The sequence below is a fragment of the Mauremys reevesii genome, linkage group 4 (assembly GCF_016161935.1).
Source record: "Mauremys reevesii isolate NIE-2019 linkage group 4, ASM1616193v1, whole genome shotgun sequence".
Taxonomy (NCBI): Eukaryota; Metazoa; Chordata; order Testudines; family Geoemydidae; genus Mauremys; species Mauremys reevesii.
The window spans coordinates 114,777,621-114,792,459 of record NC_052626.1 but is presented as its reverse complement, the minus strand read 5'-3'; the positions used below and the strand labels follow the sequence as shown (position 1 = coordinate 114,792,459).

Genomic DNA, 14,839 nt, shown 5'->3' with positions numbered 1-14,839 from the left:
CCCTCTTGTGGCCAGACATCTGCAGATGTTCCTATCCTAAAATATCCAAAAGCTGGTGTTAGCTCATCTTCCTGTGGTTGCCAGTGTCATTATATACAGACTTCCCCCTTCAACACTCTATTCCCAGTTCCCCAAAACTTAGGAGTGACCATTGGGCCATTTATCTGTGCCAAAATTCATAGGCCTCAAGCCTTATGCTAACTGCTGGAGCCAGTGTCTCACAGAATACAGGCCTGTAGGTTCCTTGTATTACTGCCTGTATTACCCCACCCTTCTTCAGAAGCCCCGTCCGTGCCCTGCCCCTTTTCTGAGGCCTTGCCCCCACTCACTCCATCCCCCACCCCCTGCCATCACTTGTTCTCCCCACCTTCACTCACTCATTTTCACCAGGCTGGTTCAGGGGGTTGGGATGCGGGAGGAGGTAAGGGCTCTGGCTGGGGGTGTGGGCTCTGGGCTGGGGGTGTGGGTTCCAGGGTGGGGCCAGAAATGAGGGGTTCAGGGTGCGGGGGGGATGAGGGTGTTGGCTGGGGGTGCAGGCTCTGCTCTGGGGACAGGGATGAGGGTTTTGGGGTGCAGGAAGGTGCTCTGAGCTGGGACCAAGGTGTTCGGAGTGTGGGAGGGGGCTCTGGGCTAGGGCAGGGGATTCGGGGGCAAGGGTGTGTGAGGGCTCTGGCTGGGGATGCAGACTCTGAGGTAGGGCTTGGGATGAGGGGTTTGGGGTGAAGAAGGGTGCTCCGGACTGGGACTGAAGGGTTCGGAAGGTGGGAGGTGAATCAGAGCTGGGGCAGGGGGTTGAGGCATGGGGAGTGAGGGAGTGAGGGCTCTGGGTTGGAGAACCTTTTTTCTGTCACAGACCATTGACCCACAGAAAAAAATCAATCATGGGCCACTCACTCACCCACAGGGGCAGAGCGGGGCACCAAGACTCAGGGCTTCCCCCCATAGTGAGACGAGCCAGCACAGCAGCTCCAGACCCACGGGGCGGGGCAAGACTCAGGGCTTCCCTCCGCAATGGGGCAAGCCAGCACTCGCAGCTCCTGCCCCATGTTAGGGTGCCACAGGCCAGATTAAATTAACTATGAGGCCGGATCCGGCCCGCAGGCCCTAGGTTCCCCACTCCTGCTATGCAAAGGAGCTGGAGTGGGGAACATGCTGGCTGCTTCCCAGGAGCCACGCGGAGTGCAGCACCGCCAAACAGAGAGTCAACGGCCTAGTCGGAGATGCTGAGTGGAGCCCCCAGGACCCCTTTTCAACTGGTGTTCTGGTCCAAAACTGGACACCTGGTCAGGGGCGGCTCTAGCAATTTCGCCACCCCAAGCAGGGCGGCACGCCACGGGAGGCGCTCTGCCGGTCGCTGGTCCCGCGGCTCCGGTGGACCTCCCGCAGGCGTGCCTGCGGATGCTCCACCAAAGCCGCGGGACCAGCGGACCCTCCGCAGGCACGTCTGCGGGAGGTCCACCGGAGCCACCTGCCGCCCTCCCGGCGACCGGCAGAGTGCCCCCCGCGGCATGCCGCCCCAAGCATGCGCTTGGTGCGCTGGGGTCTGGAGCCGGCCCTGCACCTGGTCACCCTACAGCCCCTGCACCATAGTGGAGGCTGGTGGCAGGGGCCCCTCCCATCCCAGAGAGTCACTGCAGCAGAATGGGACCCACATGCGCCCCCCCCCCCCCGCAAGGAGCAGCAGGGATTACCTCTTCCCTCTGAAGTGGCAGCAGGGTGCCCCTCAGCACTTAACCTAGCAGCTGAAGTGTATCTGCTTGGGTGGGTAGGCCAGGCCTATTACACTTTTCTCCTGCCACCTCACACAGAGTCTTCTGCTGGGGTGGTGTTGGCAGGGACCATCAGGACATTGGATCTCAGAGTTCACACCCTTTGAGATGAATAGGGCAGTTCACATCTCTGAATCATTATTTCAGGCTCTCTGCAGACTCCGGCAGACATCACTAGGGACAATTGTCAAGTTTTTTGTTACAACCATAAAGGCTAGAGATTTTAAAAAAAGAAAAAAAGTTTAGAATCTGAAGTCATCACATGACTCCAGGAGCTGGGACTCTGTGTGGCCCTATCGTGCCTATGCCCTTAATCCAGCCCTGTTTGCCTTCTGAAAATCACATCCTTTCAAGAGGTCTCAAGCTGAGCACCCAAAATATCACTAGTCTCTTATAAAAATTTTGGCCTTAGATACTAGCATTTGGACCTGCAGTTAACTGTAAGCACAAGTAATTTGGGTTAGATAAATGTGTTTGCCAAAATTGAGACTATTTTTAAAATCAGGCTCTGTGTGCGCATGCGCGTGCACGTGGGTCATGTTCAAGTGATGATACAGGATAATGTATGTCAGAGATGAGCACTTTTAGCGTGTGTGATGGAGCAAACTCTTTAAGTATAGCAAGTACATTTCTGTGTCTTTTGATAGGCTTGTGGCAACCATTCTTTATCCCTCGTCTCCTGCACTCGCACAGCTGCACCTTGGGATATCTCTCATTTTGCCTATCCCTAATGTAGCTCCTACATGGTTTTCTGCTTTTGATTTACTGCTCAATACCATGAGATATTTCCTATACCATGTGCTTTGTCTGGTCTCCAAAGCCAGCAGTCCCAATATTTTCAGTCTGTCCTCATATGGAGAGCTCTCCATTCATCTAACTATTTTCATTGCCTTGTCCTTTTCATCCTTTGGAAATATCACCCTAGCAGTACTGCCAAAGGCACTGTGACCATGAACCAGTCGCAGGTTGCTACACAAGTAGAACTGCCTGAAAGCTGATTTTTTCCCCTTAATCTCCACTCCATTTTGGGGAGATTTCTCTATCTTTGGCAGAGCAGGACAAACCACAAGTTGCTCAGCATGGCCACATTCCATCTTTTAGCTTTACTTTTTCTACTTATGACACAAAGAATCAACCTGCAGCTGCAATCTTTGCCCCATGCACATATTCTTGTTCCCTCCCAGTTTACCTCTGGCTGTGACTAGCCTGTGAGGCACAAGACTTTGCCTCCTTGGCAGAGTCGGACACAAACCATAATGCCAGATTCGTATGTGCGTCAGAGTTTTCAGCTCAAGTTTTTCCTCTATAATGGGCCAAAAATGGACACTGAATCCAATTCCCTTTGACATCAGAGCTGGATTTTGAATCTACACTAGATCATTTGAGAAAGGATGATCTTGTAGTTAAGCTTCTGCACCAGTATTCAGGTGACCTGGTTCAGTTCCTAGCTCTGCAACAGACTTCTTGTGTGGCCTTGGGCAAGTCCCCATGTCTTTTTCCGTGCCTCTATAGGAAAATGATGATGGTTCCTTTTCCCCACCTTTTTCTGCCTTGTCTATTTGTTTAGGCCTTCCTAGCCTGTCCCTATCCTACCTATCATTTCCCATTCAGTATTAAGACATAGACGCCTGCCTCCAATTGGCCCCATTTCCCACTTGTTAAATTTTCAAACAAACTCCTTTGTGCTTTCTCCTGTGCTGCCCCTCATGCTTGGGAGGCATTCCCCATAGACATTCCCAAAGCTACTTCATTATCCACTTTCAAATTCTTCCTTAAATCTCTCCTTTCTCATGATACCTCCAAAAAAAATGTGACAATGGTTGGGCCGCTGATGTGCTGAGACCACTGCCTCAATTTTGTCTCATTTTACTCCCCCATCTGTCTTTATCCATCTGTCGTCTCATGTCTTATGCTTAGATTGTAAACTTCTTGGGGCAGAGGCTGTCTTTGTGTTTTATGCCTGTACAGCACCTAGCACAATGGTGCCCTGGTCCATGACTAGGTCTCCAAGGCACTATGGCAATACAAATAGTAACTAACAATAATATTTACATGATCTGTCTGTTTTTCAGGGCAGGGACTCTCTCACTGTGCGTGTGCAGCATCTTGCACAATGGGGCCCTGATTTTGATTGGGACTTCCAGGCCCTACTGTAATAGATATAATTAACAAGGAGTGGATCCAGGACTTTGGTTTGAAGAGCACCACCTCTTCTCCCCACACAAATCTCCCCTCTCCCATTCTGGGTGGGGAAATTTCAGTATGCAAGATCAAAGCCCAGAAGACAGCTTTAAAAAACCAGAGGGGTAGCCATGTTAGTCTGGATCTGTAAAAGCAGCAAAGAGTCCTGTGGCACCTTATAGACTAACAGACGTATTGGAGCATGAGCTTTCGTGGGTGAATACCCACTTCATCGTGGAAATTTCCACTACATGCATCCGACGAAGTGGGTATTCACCCACGAAAGCTCATGCTCCAATACGTCTGTTAGTCTATAAGGTGCCACAGGACTCTTTGCTGCTTTAAAAAATGGCATTCTTTGGAAAGCCAGATGTTTCCACATGTGGCCTTCCACCCACAGGCACCCTGTCCAGTCCATTCCTTCAGTCCCAGGTTCACTGGTGCCCTACTGAGTTGTCCAGCAACAACCTTAAAGCCTCAGCTGCTACCGATTCAGAGTTAGTTTCAACAAATGGATTGCTACTGAACATATTGGCACTCACTGTGCCACAGGACAGAGCGATTGTGTCCAGGTTAGGGCTTCATCCGTCCTGCCAGGCATGCTGGGCTGCACCTGAGCACTGAAACTCTCTGCTTTGGCAGACATGTCGAGCTACATCTGGCAATGCCACTCACTGTGCACCGACACCTTCTCAGTATACCTGGGAGACACCTGCACTGGTCAGTGTGTTGAGATGCATTTGGGTGACAATATCCACAGTGCTGCCAAATGTGCAGGGTTAGATCTGGCTAAGTTGCCTGCTATGCCAACTGGACAGGCCAAGCTGTTTTTGAGCAATGCCACCCACTTTTCTACCAGATCTATTGGATTCATTTGGCTGATGGCACCTCATGGACATGTCTGCTTCTGGGTGATGCCACTTGCTTTGTTGCTGGACCTCCCGCAGGCATGCTGCCGAAGGCTGCCTGACTGCCACCCTCACAGCGACCAGCAGGCCGCCCCCCATGGCTTGCTTCCCCAGGCATGCGCTTGCTGCACTGGTGCCTGGAGCCGCCCCTGCTTATTTGGGTAATGGTGCCAGCTGGGCTGCAGCTGTGTGATGTCTCCCACAATGCTGTCAGATGTGCATCTGCATGACTCCATCTGCTGTGCTGCCAGACTTACCTGGTCCACATTCGTACCATGCTGCTACGTGCGCCAGACTGAGTCTAGGCTTGGTGCCCATTGTGCTGCTGAGTACACCTGGGAACCAGCACCCCGGTGGCTGCCGGATGTGCTAGACTGAGGATAGCCAATGTCACTCACTGCACTGTCAAACTGTGTCTGTATGATGGCACGTGCTGTGCTGTTAGGCATGCGGGGATGAGTCTGAGTGACAGCACCCGCTTGCACTGCCAGAGGCACTGGGCCATTTCCTGATACTCCCCTGACACCACTAGCAGCAAAGCAGTCACCAGGAACTGAGGGGTTAAACAACCAGCAGAGCAAAGTGTGTTAGAATGCAGCTTGCCCCAGCTCCAGTTGCTGTCTGGGTGCCTGGGTGGAAGAAAAAACACACATGTGTGTCAGGGAGAGAAGTATAAACATTTAAATTGAAAACATATTTTATTATCTGCGTTTATTATTTGATCTTGAAATCTCTGGGCTAGGTGGGCTTTTCTGGCTGTGTCGGGGCTGACTATCATATATCAGCAGTCTGGGAATTATGCCAGGGCTCAGCTTCAACAGTTCACAGAAGGACCCTGGCAATGGGAGGTCAAACTAGATGAAACAGGCACCCCATACTCCACCCCCTATTTCTGACAGACGAGTTCCAACACTGCAAGTCCAATCCTGCTCACACACAAATCAATGATAAAACTCCCATTTTCAGTAGGGGGCCATGTGATTTTGTACTGGACCAGTGCCCCAGTAAGATGTTCCCCCATGTGTCAGAGTAACAGTCTTTTTGATTAGAGGAAAGAGCAGGACCCTGACCACTTGTGGTCATTAAAGGTTCCATGGCATCTCTCACAAAATGTGGTGAGTTAACCCTAGCAGCCTGTGACCTGTACGTTTAGTTATTCATTTAAATTGTCTCAAATCCCTTGACCATGGAAAATGTTATTGAATGACAAACTTCACAGAAAACATTTCTACAATAACAAAGGTCTGGAATTTTGGCTGTAATGTTGAAGATTAGTTACAATCACAAGCAATCTAAAACATATTTCCTTCCCGAAAACCTCTTGAATTGAAAAAATCTCCTGTGCAATTGAATCGGACAGTTCCAGTGCAGTAATGTGATCTGCATTAGCAGGAAAAGATTCTTTTTTAAGATACCCACAAGCTCAAGAACAAAAGATCAGAACAACCTCAGACCTTTCTCCTAAAAGGTGGAGAGCCAAAGTTTGGCTGAAAGTTCAGCTACTAAAATAAGGCGTAATTTAGTGTGCTCTAGGCAAATACCACAATCAATCTCTAGTGGTTCTGATGAAATCAGAACTGATGCAAGCATAAGCCTATTCCACCATTCAAAGCAAACCTGAGCCAAACTTTTTATAAGCTCAGAAAGAGGTTGGATATAATTATTTTATATTTTCATGCAGCCTAGTTCGTTGAGGCTGGAAGCACTAAAGTACAGCAAAAAAAGACATTCTTGTGCAATTTCCTGCACCTTCAGTACCAGGGAGTACTGGGACATGTGCAAAACTGTTCTGAAATGTCCAATCACTAATGCAGAGAGGAATCCAAATCACAGAACATTTAACTGAACTGAATCTTTGACAGTCTTCCATCACTATAAGCAACTTCTCCAAGGCAAAGTACAAACTGCCATTTTGGTAAGGCTGACAAATTTTTGCTTGACTGGTTTCCTTGAGCTTTGCATCATCAGCAACATTGGATTAGGGAGAATGTCCCTGCTTTTGGGCCCAATCCTCATCCTATTAAAATTCATAACCAAACATCCATTGATTTTAAATGGGAGCAGGATCTGGCCCATTGTAAATTCTTTCCTACATAGGGTGACAAGACAGCAAATGTGAAAAATCGGGACAGGGGGTAGAGGGTAATAGGAGCTTATATAAGAAAAAGACACCAAAATCAGGACTGTCTCTATAAAATTGGGACATCTGGTCACCCTATTCCTACATGCATATTTAAATTCACTGTGAAGACACAGGAAGAGAATGCAGAGACTGTGGCTGTTGCATTGATACATTGGAAAATATTTGGTGTACTGGCACTTGATAGCACTGCAACAAATTGTGGTGCTGCATCTTTAAGGGCATAAGAAAGTGTGAAGTCAGCATGTCAATGGAGGGAAAAGCAAGAGGAAGGAAAGCTAGAAGATGTTGCCATCCCTGTGTATTAAACATGCTTCAGTATTGAAAGTAAACATAACAGTGTCAAAAGCATTACACAGAGCTGGCCAACTAATGGAAGAATTTATTTGTGAATACCTATTTGATGGAAAAATGGCCCAAATTCACAATGAATATTATTTGCAGTGAATTATTTGACCAGTTCATAACCATATGGAATAGAAAACCAGAAAGGTGCTCAGATGTCACAGTGATGCTCATGGTGTACCTAGAAGAGGCAGCCATCATATGATCCTATGTATAATCTGTTATTTCTCTAGAAATTTACACTTTCTCCACAGTGCCACAGTATTTGGAAAATCCTTCCACAGTTTTTCAAAAATGAGAGAGAAACAATGATAGTCATCTTCTGGGGGATAGATAAACTTTGTACTCGTGTCTGTCTCCACCTGTTTTTCTCTTGCTTCATATTTAAATTATCAACTCTTTGGGGCTGGGACTGTCTTAATTCTGCATGTGTTTTTTCAGCATCTAGCACAAGGGGATCCATGACTAGGGCTCCTAAGTGCTACCATATTACCAATAATAAATAATGGTGAAAGTTAAATGTCACCAGCCTATGACTGGAACAGGCAAACATTATTTTAATCCAGTCCCAGCCATCTAATCTTCCACATAATAATGGCCAGAAGAACCATAGCTGAAAGCTCAGCAGGCACCAATGAGTAAAGTGACCATATGACCTGGTTTTACCAAAAACAGTCCAGGTTTACCATTGTTGTTTGTAGTGTTGTTGTAGTTGCGCTGGTCCCAGGATATGAGACAGATAAGGTGAGTGAGGTAATATATTTTATTGCATCAACTTCTGTTGTCCCTATCACCAACGTAAGTTGGTCCAATAAAAGATACTAACTCACCCACTTTGTCTTTCTAGTATCAGAGGAGTAGCTGTGTTAGTCTGTATCCACAAAAACAACAAGGAGTCTGGTGGCACCTTAAAGACTAACAGATTTATTTGGGCATAAGCTTTTGTGGGTAAAAAACCACTTCTTCAGATGCCCAAATAAATCTGTTAGTCTTTAAGGTGCCACCGGACGCCTTGTTGTTCTTGTCTTTCTAGCTTACCATAATATTCTCATGTCCTGAGAACTTCTTTCCGGACCCTCTAAAATGCCCCTTTTGGTGATTTTATCAGTCAACCCCTTTAAAAACAAAAACAAAAAAAAGCCCTACAAAATATTTGTTCACAGTATATTATTATGTTGAGTAAAATTTGCATTGGGTTTACTGGGAACACACAGTCCCAGTGGAACAAGTGTTGATTGTGATAAACAGTGTTTGGCATAAAGAGAAAAGCCAAAGGAGCACAAGCACTATCAAAGCGGTTTCTTAGCTCAATGTGAATGTTAATGGCACTTGTTCCATTTTTCATGATAAACTTACTGAGACACTGGAAGAAAAAAAATGTTTCACTCTGCCCATGTGGCTGTTGATCCAGCAGCTGTCAGGATAACACCAGCACAGTTCTTTTTTAAAAGTGCACTTTTGCATGAGTAGTTCACAAGCTTAAAAATGCCGCCACAAAAAACTCCCATTTTTTATTTAGTATGTGTGGTCACTTCATCTGTAAGTGGCCTTTTATAGAATATTAATTGTTTTTAATAGTGTTTTTTTCTCATTAGCATCTTTCATTCTCATTTCCCCTTGTTTTTTCAGTCTCTCCTAAGAGGCACATAGATCTAGTAACATTTAAATTTGAATAAAAACCACAGTGTTTTAGTGGGTTCAAAATTAGGCAAACCATCTGGCTCTTCCCTAGAAAAGGTGAAGCATTTTTTTGAAAAGTTATGTAGGTTCCTGAAATCCTTTTCCAGTTTCTGAAGTGAAATAATTTCTCAGTGATAAATATTTTCAAGAGCTTGAAATTTGCCATTTATTTTTTCAGAAGGGAAAAAATACATTAGGATGCACCCATCAACTAAAGCTTTTAATCTTTTTAAAAACTGTTCTTTTCCCATAAATTTAAAAAAAAAAAGAGCTTTAAAATTCCCTGGAAATTGTGGCTTATCATGAAGGAGCCATACTGGAGAGTCTGGCTGCTGGGCTATTTTTAGAGGACACAAGGTTACTCCAGTTCTCAGGATGAGAATCATTTAATTGGGGGTTAACTCTTTGCTTTGGATAAAATATATTATATATATTATCCACATAATAAGGCATCAGGCTTGGATTTTTAAAGGAATATAGGAAGTTTGGGATCTACATTCCAGAAAAACTGTCTTCGCTGCAGAGTTAACCTGGGCTGTTATCCAGGTTTTAGCTCAAACACCCCTACCGTCCACACAGAAAAACCTCTGACCCAGATTTGGAGGTGCTTTAAGCCTGGCCTAGCTTACACAACGGGTTAGAACCCAAGCTCCACTTAAACTTGAACCCAGCACTTTGCAGTGAGTATGCAGACAAAATCATTCAAGTGCTTGATAGTCCTCCAATGCCCTTCCCACAATTCCCCTCAAAGAACAGACAAGTTCTCATGCAATTGACACAATGGACTGGGAAAGAACCCTAGAGCATTTCAGCACAAAGAACCATTGGATATGCCCCCAGACACACACAGGGGAGTGCAGAACAATGAGCACACAGTAACATGGGTAGGGCTCTGCTGTGCACACATTCACCTGGGCTAGGCTAACCCAGGTGCCAGTCACCTGGATTAACTATGCAGTGAAGACAGACACAGAATTTCAGTGGGAGCCAGGAGCTTTAACTCCCTGAGGCTCTTTTGCAAATCCCAGATTCAGTGTTTCCTGAGCCATTACAGAAAAGACTCACACTGAGTCCAAGGAATAGTCAACCAGAGTATTAATACATTGCTATATAATAACAGTTACCAACCAACAGATTTTCCAGGTAAATCATGTAGCCTGCACCACTGTGGACTAATTGTAGCAGTTTAAGATCAGCTCTTCTGGATACAGAAAAGAAGAGAACAGAAAATGAGCTGGGGAAAAGTCATACACTAAGCAACTGGTCTAAAGGAAGCAGTGTAGAGTAGAGTCCATTATGGAAAACAATATTATGTACTTTTTAAATTAGCGCCTAGATACCATAGTAATTAGGTACATTAATGATGCCTAGTCTAGATTAGAATCAACAATCACCTAGCAATAGAAGGGGCACACATTGGTGCAGGGTGCAATTTAGTGTGCTCTTGGCCATTAATTTTGATGGAAATGCTCCTAATATAGCACGAGAGCAGCCTTCCTTGCAGGATTACAGGGCTTTCTGGGTTTGATCCACAGCCTATTGAAGTCAATGGGAATTCTCCCATCCAAATCAATAAGCTTGTTCCTAATTAAAATAAAAGATTCAGCCTTTATTATTAATTATTACTATTTATTCTTATTATGCCGGAAATATGAGATGGTGATAAATAACATCATCTAAGCTATTTAGCAAACTTTGATCCAGATCTCTGGGTCTGGCCAAGCTGCACTCAGTGTCTGACCTAAACAAGTCATTTAATGTCATAGTCATAGAGTTTAAGGCCAGAAGGCACCCACTAGAAAATCATTTAATCTCTGTCACTTTTTCTTCATCAGTAAAATGGAATAACAACATCCTCTTTCTCTCTCCCTTTGTCCGTCTTGTCTATTAGGATGCAAGCTCTTCAGGTCAGGGTCTGATGAGAGCTCCATGTAAAGAACTGCAGACCAGGAACCATTTGCAGTGCATGCCATGTTTTATTTTTCCTGAAAAACCTATGAACAATGCTGCATATTTTTGAGTGTGGTCTACTGGCACCTTTTCTATTAACTCTCTACTAGAGGTGGCTGGAAACGGGAATTTCCATTTAGTAGGCAATTTCACATTTCTAGGGGGAAAATCATTATGAATTGGAACAAAAAGTAGAAAGTTTCCTGTGAAACAGAAATTTTCAAAAAATTCCAGGGAGCTGGGCCATCTAGGGAGCTGGCCAGCCCAACCACCCATCAGGTGGGAGCACAGGAGCCTGGGAAGCCTGGCAGCCCACCCACACATCACACAGACATCTCGTGGAGCCAATCACCTGGGGAGGCAGTGGTTCTGGAATCCCAGGGAGCCTGTGAGCTTCCCCCACCAGCCATCTAGCGGGCCAGCAGAAAACCAAGCAGGCTGGCTGGTTTCTGTCGAAAGTTTAGACAGAACTGACACCTTCCTCGGGAACGTTTGGACTCCATCAAATCAGCATTTTTCAGTGTTAAACTTACATTGGAAAATTTTTAACCAGCTCTATTATCTACATGTATACAGACATGTCTTTTGCAGAGCGCTCATGCAACAGACTGTCACTTGACACAATGGGGCTCTGCTGTTGGGTGGGGCCCCTAGGTGAGACAGTGAGGTTATGTCTACACTGCACACCAGTTGCAGTGGCGTGTAGGGTATGCGTAGCTACATTCAGTAGTGAAAAATCAGGCTGCATCCACACTGTGGTATGTAGCTACCTGTGGCAGGGAAAGGCTGTGGTGGAGGGGAGGCAGCAGAGAATGACACTGTTAAAAATAGCAGTGTAGGCAGGGGAAGCACTGCTTGGGTGTGTAGAAAGCCAAGTGGGGCACATACCCTAAGGTTCCGGCTGGTGCTAGTCAATCTCATTTCTCATGCAGACCTGGCAGAGAAAGTTTGTGGGCCAAATTTTGGCCTTGTCATAGTGGATGCAACTCATTCAGAACTTATGTAAGACTGTATGGATTTCCATTCAGTTGCACATGTCTGAATCTGGCCCTCGGTTTGCTTAGATTTGCTACAGTAAATTCTACCTAGCCCTGCTGAATGCTGTGCTTCCTTTAAATGCAGGTACTGATTGCCCCAATTACAGAACAAGGCCGAGTTCAGAGAGACATCTACCTGCCTGGGGAAGGCCACAAATGGATGGACACCAATACTGCCCAGGTGTTTGATGGAGGAACCTTAATCAGGAACTACTCAGTCAGTCTTGTGGAGGTGCCAGTTTTTGTAAAAGCCTCCTAGATTCCGGGCTGTCCCAGCTCTCAAAAGATTCACCTACTTCTCAGAAGAGCGATGTTGACAAGACATACTCTCTTCCTTTTCAGCCATTTGTGCTTTTCCAGGAACTCTTTTTTTATACAAGTGTTTAAATCCATTACTGTGATTTGCTACCATTCTAAAATAGTGAAATACTGCAGGAGCTCTGGTACAAAAAATACCCCATGTGCACATGCAGCACATCTGCTGAGATCATCCAGGTTCATCTGACCCTATCCTGTGTGTTATCTACCAAGAATGTCTCTGATTAACTAGTAGTGAAAGAGAGACACCTTCAAAGTCACCAGGGTAATGAGAAAGCAGATGGATTTAATGTCTACTGGAAATATTCCCATTTGGGAAAAAAAATCATTAAAGTAAAGAGGAAGCTCTAACAGAGCCAGGTATGGACAGACAGCAGGACTGGCTGCCTTGAAAAGAAACAGTCTTGGTTGACCAGGTCTAACTGCCTGCTGGAGTCTTAGTGAAACAGGATTGCATCATCACTTACCTTCTACAGACTGCAACTTTTGGTTTGGGAAAACTGCAGCATCCAGTTCTGGGTCTTGTGTCAATGTCTTTATTTTTGTCTAGGAAAAAGTTAGAGTCTTATTATTAGACAAAACTTACAAAAGAGGAAAGGGCAGAGAAAGCTGTTCTGTAATGTGTGGCTGCAGGTCACCAATGTGAGGAGTCTTCTCCATTCCTTATGGATGATTATTTGCCTTGTGTGGTTTTAGAGACTATCCTGTCTGCTGCCTTCTGCCCCTGCTTTCTCACCTCAGAGTGCCTGCCTCCCATGGCTTGATAACACCCCAAAACTGAAATCAGCCTTAGTTTATTTTTGGAACTAAGCCTATTTGAAGCACAGGGATGTGTGTATTATGCAGCAGCTGGGACTCAGTAAACCGAGGATGTTCTCGAATGGCAGCACTTAAGACATTCAAAAGGTTCTAGGAGGCTACAAAGAGAAGATTATTTTCTGTAACATTAAGAGCTCAGCAAACACGAGTTCTTAGTAGCTGATAAGATGCTGCAGAGGCTGGACATACATAGTGTTAGCATACCTGGAGGGAAGGAACAGCTTCCAAGTGAATTCAAATGACCTTACCAAGGGGTGCATATATATAGGAGGAGTGGGCTCAGATTTTCAATGCTAAAATTAATGTATATGGTACAATTTCTTTGTGTATCCCATGACAAGTACCCAACTTCAGTCATGGCAAATGTCTTACTGCTTTGCCATACCTTTGGGATAGATGGGCCAGATGCTTAGCTGGTATAAGCCAGCATTGTTCTATTGACATTAGTGGAGTTAGGCCAATTTACACCAGTTGATGACCTCTCTCGTCTTCCTTTTAGATCAGGAACAGCTCAGGATTTTCCTAATCTTATCAAAAGTATCTAGGACTTTCTGGAATGTGAGGGGGCCCCAGGGCAGTGTCAAAATGCAGGGTGCCGCAAGGGGTCAAAGGCTGTGTATGGGAGGGGGAGCCCTGTGTGCCACACGGGGAAGGGGCTCACTCTGACCACGCACAGGAGGTTGCTGTGGCACAGCGTACAAGTTTAGCATGAAAACAACTTGTGCCCTGTAGGAGACAGAAGAGGCTGGGAAAGAAGAAGTGATTCTTGGTGCTGCTCTGACAGCATTGAATTGCCTTTTAAATGGAGTCCAAACAGAACAGAATAGATTTTAGCTGCTGCCCTGAGCTTGTAGCTTGACATGGTCTCCTCCAGGTGTTCAATCTCATCAGCAATTTACATGAAACAAACTGATACTACAGGCACCATCCAAGGATCCACATCAGACCGTGGCTGTTTGTAAAAGAGGAATTTGCTTCAGCCTCCTCCCCCCCGACCCAACCAGGGCCGTCCCTAGGCATATGCAGAATATGCAGCTGCGTGGGGCACCAAATTGCCCCAAATTTCATGGTGCCCTAGGCAGCTGCATGCTGCATACGTGGCAGCACCAGCTCTGGCAGCCAGCCCTATCCCCCAGCCAGCCCCCCCGTGGGCTGCTCCCTAGGAGGGTGTGGGGCCTGGGACAACTCCCTCCACCCTGCCTCTTTGTCTTTGCCCCTGCTCTGCCCCTGGCCCACCCCTATTCCACCTCTTCCCCCACCGATGGACACAGCCCAGAGGATTAGCAGGGGGCCTGTGCTGGCAGCAGGGGTCGGGCCCGAGACTGCACTCATGGGCAGCAGCGGGAACCAGAGCAACCCAGCCCCAGCCCGCTCCACTCTGCCAGCTCCCAGCCGCGTCACTCCGCTTTAGGGTGACCAGATGTCCCGATTTTATAGGGACAGTCCCGATTTTTGGGTCTTTTTCTTATATAGGATCCTATTACAACCCACTCCCGTCCCAATTTTTCACACTTGCTGTATGGTCACCCTACTCCACTTCCCGCTGCCAGTGAGTGTGGGGGACGGTCCTTCCCCCTCCCCCAAGCAACACGGCTAGGGCTGGGGAAGCGGAGCGGGCTGGGGCCGGGTCACTCCACTTCCCGCTACCGGTGAGTGCAGGGGGCATCCTTTCCCCCAACTCCCCCTCCTCCC

General features: G+C 46.4%; 1 protein-coding gene across 1 annotated transcript in view; it reads left to right on the top strand.

Moving 5' to 3' along the window:
• The window catches only part of LOC120403850 (SITS-binding protein-like), a 116,299-nt gene extending 102,623 nt beyond the window's left edge, over nt 1–13,676 (top strand). Inside the window, exon 15 of the mRNA XM_039535677.1 lies at nt 12,096–13,676. Within this exon, the coding sequence (XP_039391611.1) occupies nt 12,096–12,269 (174 nt within the window). The 3' untranslated portion in view covers nt 12,270–13,676. The remainder of the gene's footprint in view (nt 1–12,095) is intronic.
• The last annotated feature ends 1,163 nt before the right edge of the window (nt 13,677–14,839 follow it).